Source organism: Loxodonta africana, chromosome 3 (assembly GCF_030014295.1).
Source record: "Loxodonta africana isolate mLoxAfr1 chromosome 3, mLoxAfr1.hap2, whole genome shotgun sequence".
Classification (NCBI taxonomy): Eukaryota; Metazoa; Chordata; class Mammalia; order Proboscidea; family Elephantidae; genus Loxodonta; species Loxodonta africana.
Genome location: NC_087344.1, coordinates 104,719,455 through 104,736,159, shown reverse-complemented (window position 1 = coordinate 104,736,159; position 16,705 = coordinate 104,719,455). Strand labels below are relative to the sequence as shown.

General features: G+C 40.4%; 1 protein-coding gene across 1 annotated transcript in view; it reads right to left on the bottom strand.

The window, feature by feature from the left end:
• Positions 1-1,163: 1,163 nt before the first annotated feature.
• UBE2U (ubiquitin conjugating enzyme E2 U) overlaps positions 1,164-16,705 on the bottom strand; it is a 77,861-nt gene continuing 62,319 nt past the window's right edge. Inside the window, exons 10-11 of the mRNA XM_064279956.1 lie at positions 14,286-14,380; positions 1,164-1,348 (exon numbers count right to left, since the gene is read on the bottom strand). Coding sequence (XP_064136026.1) covers positions 1,164-1,348; positions 14,286-14,380 — 280 coding nt within the window. The remainder of the gene's footprint in view (positions 1,349-14,285; positions 14,381-16,705) is intronic.

The following is a 16,705-nucleotide window of genomic DNA, read 5'->3' as shown; positions in this document are numbered from 1 at the left end:
TCTATCAAATTTTTGCCAGTATGGAAATTTTGGTGATAATAGCAAATTTTAGTGGCATGGTATGGGCAGAAGATGAAGTACAACGGAGGTTCAGTGGTAGAACTCTTGCCTTCTGTGCGGAAGACCCCAGTTTGATTCCCGGCCAATATACCTCACCTACAGCTACCACCCATCCCTCAGTGGAGGTTTGCATGTTGCTATGATGCTGAATAGGTGTCAGCAGAGCTTCCAGACTAAATACACTAGGAAGAAAGACCTGGCAATCTATTTCTAAAAATCAGCTAACGCAAACCCTATGGATCACAATGGTCCGATCCCCAGGCAGTGTTTTATTCCATTGTGCATAGGATCACCATGAGTCAAGGGCTGACTCGATGGTAGCTAACAACAACAGCATGAGCCAAAGAGAGATTTTATTGTGCAGTAAGTGCAAATGTAAAGTAAATTAAAGAAATAAAGAGAGCAAACAGTAGACTACTATTAAGAAGTCTGACTAAGAAAATACAAGCGAGCTAGTGTTAAAGGGATGGAGATGCCAGGTCAAAGGTAGAGGCGTATTATAGGAGAAAGCTGAGCATACTTACAGGCTGAGGCAACACAGCAAATGGAAAGGGAGAAAGTGAAGATATCAGAAACTAAGGGAAGAGTCGATCAAGATCTAAGCGAAAACACAGCATGTACTTTGGGAGAAAACAGTAGAGGGACAGTATTAAAACGGTCACCTCTCATCCCCTGAGCATACAGGGCATAAGAAAAGAAACTGGGCAGGTGTTGAAAAATGTATAGGTCCCCTTACTTGGATAATGTCAAGCCTCTGAAGCTCCAAAGTGGTCCCATTCTATCCCAGCCTTTTCCTGACCCACATTCTGCCTGCCAAAACTCCTATCCAGTTGCCTAACAACAGTGGGCATATAATGCCACTGACTATAATACAACAGAGAATACCACTAGCTTTGCTAGCTTACTTCCGAACAAAGAAGTAGAGGTAAGAAAAAAAAAAAAAATCAGAACAACAATATTCAGTGACTTGAAGTTATATTTCTAATCTGTACTTGCAGTGAAAAGATGAGACCGAGTTGAATGGAACCCAAATTCTCAAAGTCAATCCATGAAGCCGATTGTGATTGATGCTGTTTATTTTTTTTAAATCTAGAGTGTTAGGTTTAATCCTCTAAAGTATTTGTATTGAGAGTGTTGGCCCAGGAGACAAGATCTTCCACTTCTTCTTCCCATGACATATCGGAGCGTTCATACTCTGGTGGTGATAGTTCACCCTCCCATACCTTCACTTCCTCAAAAATCTTTGCAACAATATCTGTTTCCATTTGTGACTCAGGAGAAGCTTTATCTATGGTGTGAAATATGAAAAACAGAAATTTAATAGACATGGAGGAAAAATGGGAAAAAGAGAAGCACTCATGGTTTTGGGGGTTTGTAAAGTGCATTTGTTGCATAATGCTCTAAGATCACCTGAATGAAAACAAGCTACTTTTTCAAACTTTCTAAATTTCACATTTTGCAATTAACTTTATTCATCATGAATCATTCTTTCCATTTTGCTCAGTCTTTTTATGTTTTGTTAGTTCATTCATTCAACATACTGAGTCCCTGTCAAGTGTAACAGAAATACAGTGTATATGAAAGGAAAAGGTGTTGGTGAGCTAATAGAGGAGAAAGTGCTATATGAGCTTAAGGAGGGAATCACTATCTCTGGGAAATAACAGGAGAACTTCCTAGAAAAAATAAAAACAGACTTGGACTTTGAAACATGAGGAGCAATTTACTAAACAGAGAAGAGCAAAGAAGGGAGTTACAAGTGCTTTTGATGGAGGGAACAGCACTAAAGGTTATCAGACTTGTCACTTCAGCATTTAGGATGGGCCAGGTGCTGTGCTAAGCATTCTATGTGTATGACATTATTTAACTTAGAGAAAAGCTTCCTGATGGGCAAGTATTATTAACCTTATTCTACAGATGAGGAAATTGAGACTAAGTGACCTGCAGTAACTTGCCCAGAGATACCTAGCAAATAATAAGATTTAATCCCATGGAACTGTAAGGAGCCCTGTATAGCCAAAGCAATCTTGAAGAAGAAGAACAAAGCAGGACTCACACTTCCCAATTTCAAAATATACTGTAAGGCTATGGTAATCAAAACAATTTAGTACTGGTATAATATTAGCCACATAGACAATTGGAATACAATTGAGAATCCAGAAATAAACCCATGCATCTATGGTCAATTGATTTTTGACAAGGGTGTTAAGTCATGCAGTGGGGAAAGAATAGCCTCTTTAATAAGTGGTGCTGGTACAACTGGATATCCACATGCAAAGGAACAAAGCTGGGCTCATATCTGACGTCAAACACAAAAATTCACTCAAAATGGATCAAGGACTTAAATATGAAAGAACTAAAACCATAAAATGAATAATTTATTGGTCTTGCAAAGTTCTATCATGCTATCTCTGACATCATTTCCATAACCAAGGCCATATTTTCCAATTACTGACCCTTCTTTGTTTCCAACTTTAGCATTTCAATCACCAGTAATTGTCACTGCATCTTGACTGCATGTTTGATCAATTTCAGACTGCAAAAGTTGGTAAAAATCTTCATTTTATCTTTGGCATGCAATTTATAGACCACCTCAAGAAGAGATTCGACGCATTGAACACTAATGACTGAAGACCAATGAGTTGTGGGATGACATCAAGGACATGATACATGAAGAAAGCAAAAGGTCATTAAAAGGACAGGAAGGAAATAAAACAGCAAAATGGATGTCAGAAGAAACTCTGAAAGTTGCTCTTGAATGAAGAGTAACTAAAGCAAATGGAAGAAATGATGAAGAGCGGAACAGAAGATTTCAAAGGGCAGCTCAGGAAGACAAAGTATTATAATGAAATATGCAAAGACCTGGAGATAAAAAACCAAAAGAGAAGAACATGCTTAGCATTTCTCATGCTAAAAAAAAAAAACTGAAGAAAAAATTTAAGCCTCTAGTTGCGATATTGAAGGATTTTATGGGTAAAATATTGAACAACCCAGGAAGCATCAAAGGAAGATGGAAGGAATTCACAGAATGACTGTACCAAAAAGAATTAGCCAATGTTCAACCATTTCAGGAAGTAAAATATGATCAAGAACAGATGGTAGTGAAGGAAGAAGTCCACGCTGCATTGAGGGCATTGGCAAAAAACAAGGCTCCAGGAATCAGTGGAATATCAATTGAGATGTTTTGACAAACGGATGGAACGTTGGAAGCGCTCACTATTCTATACCAAGAAATTTGGAAGACAGCTACCTAGCCAATTGACTGGAAGAGATCCATATTTGTGTCCATTCCAAAGAAAGGTGAAAAAATGTGGAAATTATCAAACAATAATATCACACAGTAGTAAAATGTTGGTGAAGATAATTCAAAAAACAGTTGCAGCAGTACATCGATAGGAACTGCCAGATATTCAAGTCAGATTCAGAAGAGGACATAGAACCAGGGATATCATTGCTGATGTCAGGTGGATCTTGGCTGAAAGTAGAGAATTTCAGAAAGATGTTAGCTGTGTTTTATTGACTATGCAAAGGCATTTGACTCTGTGGATCATGACAAATTATGGATAACATTGCAAAGAATGGGAATTCCAGAACATTTAATTGTGCTCCTGAGGAACCTGTACTTAGACCAAGAGCCAGGCCTTCGAACAGAACCAGGTGATACTGTTTAAAATCAGGAAAGGTATGCGACAGGGTTGTATCCTTTCACCATACTTATTCCATTTGTATGCTGACCAAATACTCCAAGAAGCTAAACTATATGAAGAAGAATGTGGCATAAGGTTTGGTGGAAGTCTCATTAACAACCTGCAATATGAAAATGATACAACCTTGCTTGCTGAAAGGGAAGAGGACTTGAAGCAGTTACTGATGAAGATCAAATGCTACAGCCTTCAGTATGGATTATGCCTCACCATAAAAAAACCAAAACCCTCACAACTGGACCAATAAGCAACATCATGATAAACAGACAAAATATTGAAGTTGTCAAGGATTTTGTTTTGCTTGGATGCACAATCGATGCCCATAGAAGAAGCAGTCAAGAAATCAAATGACATATTGCACTGGGCAAATCTGCTGCAAAAGGCCTCTTGCAAGCATTAAAAAAAGCAAGGATTTCACTTTAAGGACTAAGGTGCACCTGACCCAAGCTGTGGTATTTTCAATAGTCTCACATGCATGTGAAGGCTGGATAATGAATAAGGAATACTGAAGAAGAATTGATACACTTGAATTATGATGTTGGCAAAGAATATTGAATATACCATGGAATGCCAGAAGAACAAACAAATCTGTCTTGGAAGAAGTGCAGCCAGAATGCTCCTTAGAAGTGAGAATGGCAAGACTTTGTCTCATGTACTTTGGACATGTTATCAGGAGGGACCAGTCCCTGGAGAAGAACATCATGTTTGGTAAAGTAGAGGGTCAGTGAAAAGGAAGACCCTCAATGAGATGGATTGACACAGTGGCTGCAGCAATGAGCTCAAACATAGCAGTGATTATAAGGATGGCACAGGACTAGGCAATATTTCATTCTGTTGTACATAGGGTCTCTATGAGTTGGAACCAACTCAACAGTGCCTAACAACAGCAACAAAACCATAAAACTCCTAGAATAAAACGTACAGGTATTGTTTTGGGATCTAATTTTTAAAAATGGGTTATTAGATACAACACCGAAAGCACTAGCAACAAAAGAAAAGGATAAATAAATTAAACTTCATCAGTTTCAACTACTTTTGTTGAACAAAGAACTTTAACCACAAAGTGAAGAGACAACCTACAGACTAGGACAAAATTTTTGGAAACCATGTATCAGATAAGGGTTTAATTTCCAAAATATATAAAGAACTCCTACAACTTAACAGCAAAAAGGCAAACAACCCAATTTAAAAAATGGGCAAAAGATTTTATAAAGAAGAAATACCAATGCCCAACAAGCATATGAAAAGATGCTCAACATTATTATCAACTGTTGTTGTTTGCCATCGAGTTGACTTCAACTCATAATGACCCTATATGACAGAGTAGGACTACCCCATAAGATTTCCTAGTCTGTAATCTTTATAGGAGCAGATCGTTAGATCTTTTTTCCCACGGTATCACTGGGTGGGTTCAGATCATCAATATTTTGGTTAGTAGCCAAGCACTTAACTATTGTACCACCAAACCACCAAACTGTTGCCATCAAGTCAATTCTGACTCACAATTACTGTATAAGACATAGTAGAACTGCCCCATAGGGTTTCCAAGGAGCAGCTGGTGGATTTGAACTGCTGACCTTTTGATTAGCAGCCGAGGGCTCCATTGCACCACTAGGGCTCCTTAAAAAACCCATTACCCTCGAGTCAGCTTAGACTCATAGCAATCTTATAGGACAGAGTACAACTTTCCCACAGGGTTTCCAAGGAGAAGCTGGTGGATTCACACTGCCAACATTTGTTTAGTGGCTGTAGCTCTTAACCACTGCACCACCAGGGCTCCCCAGGCCTCCTTTGGGAGATGCAAATCAAAACCACATTGAGATTGGTGAAGGGTAAGACAGTACACAATATTGGGGAAGCCAGCACAACTTGTCCAAGGCAAGGTCATGGAAGCTCCACAGACGCATCCAATCTCCCTGAGGGACCAAATTACTGGGCTGAAGGCTGTGGGAACCAATGTCTCGGGGAACATCTAGCTTAACTGGTATAACACAGTTTACAAAGAAAATGTTCTACATTTTACTTTGGTGAATAGCATCTGGGGTCTTAAAAGCATGTGAGTGGCCATCTAAGATACTCCACTGGTCTCACCCCATCTGGAGCAAGGGAAAATGAAGAAAACCAAAGACACAAGGGAAGATTTGTTCGAAGGACTAATGGACCACAACTACCACAGCCTCCACCACCCTGAGTCTAGCACAACTAGATGGTGCCAGGCTACCACCACTGACTGCTTTGAGAGGGATCACAACAGAGGGTCCCAGACAGGGCTGGAGAAAATGTAGAACAAAATTCTAACTCACAAAAAAAGACTAGGCTGACAGAGAACGGAGAAACCCTGAAAATATGGCCCCTGGACACTCTTTTAGCTCAGTAATGAAGTCACTCCAAAGTACGACCTTGAGTATATCCCACCTGAATTTAGAGACCATATCAAGAATAGATTTGATGCACTGAATGCTAATGATCAAAGACCAAAGGAGTTGAGAAATGACATCAAAGACATCATACATGAAGGAAGCAAGAGGATACTAAAAGGACAGGAAAGAAAGTAAAGACCAAAATGGATGTCAGAAGAGACTCTGAAACTTGCTCTTACAAAGAGTAGCTAAAGAGAAAGGAAGAAATAATGAAGTAAAAGAGTTGAACAGAAGATTTCAAAGGGCTGCTCAAGAAAACAAAGTAAAGCATTACAATGAAATGTGCAAAGACCTGGAGTTAGAAAACCAAAAAGAAAGAAATATGCTTGGCATTTCTCAAGCTGAAAGAACTGAAGAAAAAATTCAAGTCTCAAGTTGCAATATTAAAGGATTCTACAGGGAAAATACTAAATGACACAGGAAGCATCAAAAGAAGATGGAAGAAATACACAGAGTCACTGTACCAAAAAGAATTGGTCAACATTCAACCATTTCAGGAGGTAGCATGTGATCAAGAACTGATGGTACTGAAGGAAGAGGTCCAAGCTGCACTGAAAGCCTTGGTGAAAAAGAAGGCTCCAGGAATTGACAGGATACCAACTGAGATATTTCAACAAATGGATGCAGTAGTGGAAGTGCTGACTCATCTATATCAAGAAATTTGGAAGACAGCTAGCTGGCCAACCAACTGGAAGAGATCCATATTTGTACCCATTCCAAGGAAAAATGATCCAACAGAATGTCAAAATTATTGACCAATAACATTAATATCATATGCAAGTGTCATGGATTGAATTATGTCCCCCCAAAATATGTGTATCAACTTGGTTAGGCCATGATTCCCAGTATTGTATGGTTGTCCTCCATTTTGTGATTATAATTTTATGTCAAAAGGATTAGGGTGGGATTGTAACACCACCCTTGCTCAGGTCACTTCCCTGGGCCAACGTAAAGGGAGTTTCCTGGGGTGTGGCCTGCACCACATTTTATCTCTTAATAGACAAAAGGAGAGGGAAGCAAGCAGAGAGTTGGGGACCTCATACCATCAAGAAAGCAGGACTGGGAGCAGAAGGTGTCCTTTGAACCTGTGGTCCCTGTGCCTCAGAAGCTCCTCGACTAGGGGAATATTGATGACAAGGTATCTTCCTCCAGAGCTGACAGAGAAAGCCTTCCCCTGGAGCTGACACCCTGAATTTGGGCTTATAACCTACTAGACTGTGAGAGAATAAATTTCTCTTTGTTAAAGCCATCCGCATGTGGTATTTCTGTTATAATAGCACTAGATAACTAAGATAACAAGCAAAATTTCGCTGAAGATCATTCAAAAGCAGTTTCAGCAGTACATCTACAGGCAGCTGCCAGAAATTCAAGAGGATTCAGAAGAGGACATAGAATGAGGGATATGATTGCTGATACCAGATGGATCCTGGCTGAAAGCAGAGAATACCAGCAAGATGTTTACCTGTGTTTTATTGACTATGCAAAGGCATTCGACTGTGTAGATAATAACAAATTATGGATAACATTGTGAAGAATGGGAATTCCAGAACACTTAATTGTGCTCATGAGGAACCTGTACTTAGATCAAGAGGCAGTCATCGTTGGAACAGAACAAGGGGGATACTGCATGGTTTAAAATCAGGAAAGGTGTGCTGCAGAGTTGTATGCTTTCACCATACTTATTCAGTCTGTATGCTGAGCAAATAATCTGAGAAGCTGGACTATATGAAAAAGAATGAGGTATCAGGATTGATGGAAGACTCATTAACAACCTGCGATACGTAGATGACACAACCTTGCTTGCTGAAAGTGAAGAGGACTTGAAGCACTTACTGATGAAGATAAAAGACCACAGCTTTAAGTATGGTTTACACCTCAACATAAGGAAAACAAAAATCCTTACAACTGGACCAATAAGCAACCTCATGATAAACTGAGAAAACACTGAAGTTGTAAAGGATTTCATTTTTACTTGGATTCACAATCAACACCCATGGAAGCAGCAGTGGAGAAATCAAATGACATAGTGCATTATGCAAATTTGCTGCAAAAGATCTCTTTAAAGTATTAAAAAGCAAAGATGTCACTTTAAGGACTAAGTTTTGCCTGACTCAAGCCATGGTATTTTCAATCACCTCATATGCATGTGAAAGCTGGACAATGAATAAGGAAGACTGAAGAATTGATGCCTTTGAGTTATGGTGTTGGTGAAGAATATTGAATATACTATGGACTGCCAGAAGATGGAACAAATCTGTCCTGGAAGGAGCACAGCCAGGATGCTCCTTATAAGCCAGGATGGCGAGACTTCATCTCACATACCTTCGACATATTATCAGGAAGGATCAGTCTCTGGAGAAGGACATCATGCTTGGTAGAGTACAGGGTCACTGAAAAAGAGGAAGACCCTCAACAAGATGGATTGACACAACGGCTGCAACCATAGGCTCAAAAAAAATCAAGTTAACAACAATTATGAGGATGGGGCAAGACCAAGCAATGTTTCATTCTGCCGTACATAGAGCTGCTATGAGTCAGAACAGGCTCAATGGTACCTAGCAAACAACAACAAGCTCTTCTCAGGATGGATCCTGGTTATTCTCCCACTTAAATTTTATTTTTTTAATCTTAAAATAATTTAATTATGTGAAGATGTTAAAATCTGATTGGTGGTCTCTGATGATTGCAAAATTGTTTATTTCCATTCACTCCTATACTAGCCTAGGTTCAGTTAGAAACACAGAGCCAGTACAAGTAATGCAAGAGTAGGGGTTTAATGTAGTAATTAGGACTTATACGGTTGTGGGAGGGCCTGGGGGAGTAAAGTTCTGGAATGGTACAGCTGGAGAACTGGCAAAACAGTCACCATCTACTTTAGTATGATGTATTGACATGAGTGGGAAAACCTAGAGTTCATGGGGAAGTTCAAGGAACTGCACACATCTAGAGGGAACACAAATTATGAGTTCATGGAGATATGGGTAAAGCCACCACGTCTGTGAAATGAGAGTTTGTGAAGAGATATATGAAACTGCTGCATCTGAGGAAGTCTCCATGCCTGAGAAAGCCACCATGCTTGACACATGCAGCTTCTCCAAGGCCACTTTTTCGCTTCCACCTCTATGATAGTTAAGGTTGTGTGTCAGCTTGGCTGGGCCCTGATTCTCAGTTGTTTGACAGTTACGATGTAGTTTGGCAGTCATATGATGATGTGATCACTTCCATGATGAGATCTGATATAATGTGATCACCTCCATGATAGAATCTGCTGTGAGTAGCCAATCAGTTGAAAGGGAGTTTCCTCAGGGGTGTGGCCTACATCCAATATAGGTGGACTTTCTGGCAAGGCTCGTGGGCTTTTGCTCGCTCTGGATCCCGAAGCTGCTCCTGTTCATCTGACCTCTGGTTCTTGGGAGACCTAGCAGCTTACCTGTGGTCTGAGTTCCCAGTCTTGGGTTCACCAACCCTGATGACTATGTGAATCAGGAGAAGCCTCCAGCCTGACCCACAGACTTGGGATGTTCTAGACTCTATAACCTCATGATCCATTTCCTTGATAGAAATCTATCTACATATTTATATGCTTTACTGGTTTTGCTTCTCTAGAGAATCCAGCCTAAGACAACCTCCTAAATCTCATGTGAGTTTTTCTCATTGGCAAGCTATAACCCTCTCTGAACAAGAGAAGACAAATCCATACTTGGTGAGGCATACTTCCTTTTGATATTTTGTGTAAGTTTCCTATTGGTACATAATAAATCACCAAAAAATCTCAGTGACATTTGTTCAGGTCACATGTCTGCAGGTCAGCTGTGGGCTGGCTTATGTGGGCTGGGGATGGCTGGGAAGCTAGGCTGGGGAAGCTCTGCTCTGTTTCTCTCATCTTCCTCTGTAACTAGAGGGCTATCCCAGGCATATGCTTGTGATGACAGCAGAACCAAAAAAGAATAAGCAAAGTCACACAAACCATTTTCAAACTCTAAACACATCACACCAGTAGATCAAGAGGCAGTTGTTTGGACAGAACAAAGGGATACTGATTGGTTTAAAGTCAGAAAAGGCGTGCGTCAGGGTTGTATTCTTTCACCATACCTATTCAACCTGTATGCTGAGCAAATAATACGAGAAGCTGGACTATATGAAGAAGAATGGGGCATCAGGATTGCAGGAAGACTCATTAACAACCTGCATTACGCAGATGACACAACCTTGCTTGCCAAAAGTGAAAAGGACTTGAAGCACTTACTAATAAAAATCAAAGACCACAGCCTTCAGTATGGTTTGTACCTCAACATAAAGAAAACAAAAATGCTCACAACTGGACCAATGAGCAACATCATGATAAATGGAGAAAAGATTGAAGTTGTCAAGGATTTCATTTTACTTGGATCCACAATCAACAGCCATGGAAGCAGCAGTCAAGAAATCAAACAATGCATTGCATTGGGTAAATCTGCTGCAAAGGACCTCTTGAAAGTGTTGAAGAGCAAAGATGTCACCTTGAAGACTAAGGTGCGCCTGACCCAAGCCATGGTATTTTCAATCTCATCATATGCATGTAGAAGCTGGACAGAGAATAAGGAAGACCAAAAAAGAACTGAAGCCTTTGAATTGTGGTGTTGGAGAAGAATATTGAATATACCATGGACAGCCAAAAGAATGAACAAATCTGTCTTAGAAGAAGTACAACCAGAATGCTTCTTAGGAGCAAGGATGGCGAGACTGCGTCTTACATAATTTGGACATGTTGTCAGGAGGGATCAGTCCCTGGAGAAGTACATCATGCTTGGCACAGTACAGGGTCAGCAGAAAAGAGGAAGACCCTCAACGAGGTGGATTGACGCAGTGGCTGCAACAATGAGCTCAAGCATAACAACGATTGTAAGAATGGCTCAGGACCGGGCAGTGTTTCGTTCTGTTGTGCATAGTGTCACTACGAGTCGGAACCGACTCGATGGCACCCAACAACAACAACAATATTCCACTAAGTAAAACAAGTCATATGGCAAAACCCAAAGTCAAAAGGCAAGGAAATGTATTTTACCCATAAAGAGACAACAGGATAGGGAGTGAATATTCTGAACAATAGTTTACCACAACTTCTTAGGTACAGTCTCTTTCAGATTAGACATAAAGAATAGTTTGCCCTATTTTCAAATAGGACAACGCTCAGCACTAGAAATCCAATCAGTTTCTGGACATTCTTTAAAATATTCTCTCTTCCAGCTCACCTTCTCACTTTTGCCCACTCGCTGTGGGTTTATTCTCCTTCTTTAAAATCACAGGACTGTTAAAAGAACAATAATGCTACTTTTTCTTACCATTCATTCACTCATTAGTTCATGAGTGCTGGATGGCTACTATGTGCCAAGTACTGTGCTGATTTTGGTAGACTGACAGGCAAGCAATCCATTCCTTTAGGGAGCTCACTCTTTGAAGAAGACTAACAGTAGAGAGACATCCATAATATAGCACATGTAGTGGACAGACTCTAAGACGGCCCATTATGAGCCCTGCCTTTGTGTAATTCCCTCTCTTGAGTATGGGTGGGATCTGAGGCTGGCTTCGAACCAATATGACAAAGGCGATAGGACCTTACTTCCATGATTATATATTATATAAGACTCCGTCTTTATATCAGACTCGCCCTAGAGACTCTCCTTGCTAGCTGGATGAAGTAGGAGGCCATGTTGGGAAAGCCCACGTGTCAAGGAACAGCAGACAGCCTCTAGGAACTGCAAGCAGCCTCTACCAGCCTCTAGTCAACTGCCAGCAAGAAGCTGGGACTCTCAGTTCCACGGTCACAAGGAAACGAATTCTGTCAGCAATCTGAGTGAGCTTGGAAGTAGTCTCTTCCCTAGTCAAGCCTCCAGATAAGAATGCAACCCAGTTGATACCCTGATTGCAGCCTATGAAACTCTAAGCAGAGGATTGATCTACGCTTTGCCCAGACTCCAGAACCACAGGAACTGTGAGACAATAAATGTGTGTTGTTTTAAGCCACTGTGTTTGTGGTAATCTGTTCCATAGCAACAGAAAACTAATACAGCATGATATGGCCATGATAGAAGTGCTGTGGTAACCTACCAGGGAAAGTTTTCTAGAGAAGGAAGAGAAGTTTCCTAGAGTGTTTGGGTAAGGGTATGAGAAAACACAATGTACCTTGCAAACCTTTTTGAAATGAGGCAGGGAATAAATAGTAATGACCCACACTCACTGTGGAGTTTGGGGTGTGAATTGCAGAGTAGTAAGAGATGTCACTGTAAAGACAGACAGGTATTAGAGCATTAAGGACTTTGCCGTTTACAAAGTCTAGATTTTATCCTGAAGGAGATGGGAAATAAAGGATTTTAGGCATGGTAAAAACAGGAACAGATTTGAACTGTAGAAGCCGTTTGAAAAAGCACGGACAGTGATTGCTATAATCCTCAACTTAATCAAATGATCCCTTCCACAGGTGAAGATGGTGGGGATGTTAGAAGATAGAGACCTCAGAGAAACCCAAAACCAAACCCATTGCTGTCCAGTCGATTCCGACTCATAGCGACCCTATAGGGCAGAGTAGAACTGCCCCATAGAGTTTCCAAGGAGTGCCTGGCAGATTTGAACTGCTGACCCTTTGGTTAGCAGCCGTAGCACTTAACCACTATGCCACCAGGGTTTCCAGACCTCAGAGAGGAATAGGGAAATCAGAGCAAGTAGAAAGGCTGAAGAAGGCAACATTTTTTACCAGTCCTAGCAGGTGCCCTGAAATCTGAGGCAACAGAGTTAAATGGAGAAGACTGAGGTTGACCATTTAGAGTAGGAAATCTGAGTAGTACACCAAAACAAGCAGGAGGAACTGAAGTATGTATTGAGTTAGGGAAAATAAGCTAGATACATAGAAGCAGGGCCCTTGGAGAACCACTGAGATGAAGGTTATTGACTGTGCCTTGCACTCATATGCTGTTGTATTTAAAGGAGTGGTGACAAGAAAAACAGTAATACTTTACAGTGCTTTCCAGTTTACAAAGAATTTCCATGTGTATGGAGTCTTCCTGTCACCAGTATCCTGTGAGATAGGGTAGCATAGAGAGAGAGACCCAATGCTGTCGAGTCAATTCCGACTCATAGTGACCCTATAGGACAGAGTAGAACTGCCTCATAGGGTTTCCAAGGAGCGCCTGGTGGATTTGAACTGCCGACCCTTTGGTTAGCAGCCATAGCACTTAACCACTACGCCACCAGGGTTTCCAGGGTAGGATAGTAGAAAGGAATACTTACTGAACATCTTCTGTGAAACCCAGTACTAGCTGAGGATGAAGACGTTAAAGCTCAGAGGTGAAGTGACTTTCCCACAATTACGTAGAGCAGGGATCTAAACCCAAGATCTCTGACCCTAAATGCTATGCTCCTACCCTGGGTACTAACTGATTTCCATTATAAGTTACCAACTCCCTCTCCTCCTTAAGACCTGCCCTCAACCTATCCCAACAACCAACACCGTTTCTTTGAAAAACGTTCATTTCAAAAGAAGACAAAAAGTAACTCAACTAACTTTATTCCTTTCTTTTTAGCCATCTCTGAATCTACAATGAGTTTTAGGTGGCACAGTGGTTAACTGCTTGGCTACTAACTGAAAGGTTGGTAGTTGGAACCCACTAGCCACTCCACGAGAGAAAGATGCGGCAGTCTGCTTGCATAAAAATGTATAGCCTTGAAAACCCTGTGGGGCAGTTCTACTCTGTCCTATATGGTCACTATGAGTTGGAATTGAGGTGACAGCAGTGGATTTTGGGGGGGGGTAGGGTGGCAGTTATTAGTATTTAGCTTATTTTGGGCAGCTGCATTTATTCATTTTGAAACATAACCTTAAAATTTCATATTGTATATTAACCTATTAAACTGTAATAAACTTGAAAATATACTTAAAATTTTTCAAAGCTCCAATTCCAGTACATGTAATTTACTGAGTTTGTTGTTAGCCAGAGTGAGTTGAGTATCCTTAAAAGAGACACAAAAACTTGGCTTCACATATTCCAACTTACTTGAATAAAATTTAAACTTATTATAAAGGGCTAATATTTTTGTTCTAAAAATGAAATAAAACAGACAACTCATTTACCTGGAGTTGGGCCAACATGAATTCTTGTGGTTGGGTATTTGGATTTCTGAGGAGTTTTATTTTCTCTAGTAAGCTGAGATAGGGTAGCAACATACCTAGAAAGAGTGAAAAATATAAATCAACTAATTTCCCAAATAAATTTTGGGGAGTGCTCTTTATTACTGAGAAAACTAAACTAAACAAATCCAATGGAACAGAAAAGTAGAACAATAGGTTTTGAACATGTTACCATTCTGAGTGTTGACTAATTCAATGATAAAGTGAAAGCATTTCAATATCTGCTTTCCAACAAAACAGTTTTTAGAAAAGCAAAAAACTAAGAGATAAGGTTAATATTTCAAGGGCAATAAACATCATCTGTATAGCAAAATGTATTAGTTTCCTGTTGTTGTTGTTAGGTACCATCAAGTCCGTTCCAACTCATAGCGACCCTATATACAACAGAACAAAACACTGCCTGGTCCTGAGCCATCCTCACAATCATTGTTATGCTTGAGCCCATTGTTGCAGCCACTGGGTCGATCCATCCCCTTGAGGGTCTTCCTCTTTTTTGCTGACCCTTTACTCTACAAGCATGAAGTCCTTCTCCAGGGACTGGTCCCTCATGTTAACATGTCCAAAGTATGTGACACGAAGTCTCACCACCCTTGCTTCTAATGAACACCCTGGCTATACTTCTTTCAAGACAGATTTGTTCGTTCTTCTGGCAGTCCATGGTATATTCCACATTCTTTGCCAACACTATAATTCAAAGGCATCAGTTCTTCTTTGGCCTTCCTTACTCATTGTCCAGCTGTCACATGTATATGAAGTAATTGAAAACACCATGGCTTGGGTCAGGTGCAGCTTAGTCCTTCAAGTGACATCTTTGCTTTTTAACACTTGAAAGAGATCTTTGGCAGCAGATTTGCCCAATACAGTGTATCGTCTTATTTATGTTTTTTATTTCTAATATACTTAAAATATAGGCCTGTCTAATCTTTGGCCAAGGGATGAACCTCAGGAGTGACTTCCTTGCTGAGCTGGAAGGATGTCCGGGAGCCGTACTCGCAGAGTTTCCCCAGTCTCTGTCAGACCAGTAAGACTGGGCTTTTTGGTTTTTTTTTTAGTTAGAATTTTGTTCTACGTTTTTCTCCAGCTCTGTCTGGGACCGTCTAACATGATCCCTGTCAGAGCAGTCGGCAGCATCCTTTGATTTCTTGACTACTACGTCCACGAGGGTTGATTGTGAATCCAAGTAAAAATGAAATCCTCAACAACTTCAATATCTTCTCCGTTTATCATGATGTTGCTTATTGGTCCAGTTGTGAAGATTTTTGTTTTCTTTATGTTGAGGTGTAATCCATACTGAAGACTGTGGTCTTTGATCTTCATCAGTAAATGCTTCACTTTCAGCAAGAAAGGTTGTGTCTTACCCTCTTTTTATAAGGACGCCAGTCATTAGACTTAGGGTCCATATTGCAGATTGTTAATGAGTCTTCCACCAATCCTGATGCCTCGTTCTTCTTCATATAGTGCAGCTTCTCAGATCATTTGCTCAGCATACAGACTGAATAGGTATGGTGAAAGAATCCAACCCTGACTCAAACCTTTCCTGACTTTAAACCAATCAGTATCTCCTTATTCTGTCCAAACAACTGCCTCTTGATCTATGTAAAGGTTGCTCATGAGCACAATTAAGTGTTCTGGAATTCCCATTCTTCCCAATATTATCCATAATTTGTTATGATCCACACAGTCGAATGCCTTTGCATAGTCAATAAAACACAGGTAAACATCCTTCTGGTATTCTCTGCTTTCAGCCAGGATCCATCTGACAACAGCAACGATACCCCTTGTTCCAGTCTCTTCTGAATCTGGCTTGAATTTCTGACAGTGCCCTCTCAATGAACTGCTGCAACTGCTTTTGAACGATCTTCTAAACAATTTTACTTGTGTATGATATTAATGATATTGTTCGATAATTTCTGCATTTTGTTGGATCATCTTTTTTTGGAATGGGTACAAATATGGATCTCTTCCAGTCAGTTGGTCAGTTAGCTGTTTTCCAAATTTCTTGGCATAGATAAGTCAGCACTTCAAGTACTGCAACCATTTGTTGCAACATCTCAGTTGGTATTCCATCAATTCCTGGAACCTTGTTTTTTGCCAATGCTTTCAGTGCATCCTTGGACCTCTTCCTTCAATGCCACCCATTCTTGATCATATGTTACCCCCTGAAATGGTTGAATGTCGACTGATTCTTTTTGGTACAGTGACTCTATGTATTTCTTCCATCTTCTTTTGATGCTTCCTGCATCGTTTAGTATTTTCCCTGTAGAACCCTTCAATATTGCAATTTGAGGCTTGAGTTTTTTCTTCAGTTCTTTCAGCTTGAGAAATGCTGTATGTATTCTTCCCTTTTCGTTTTCTCTCTCCAG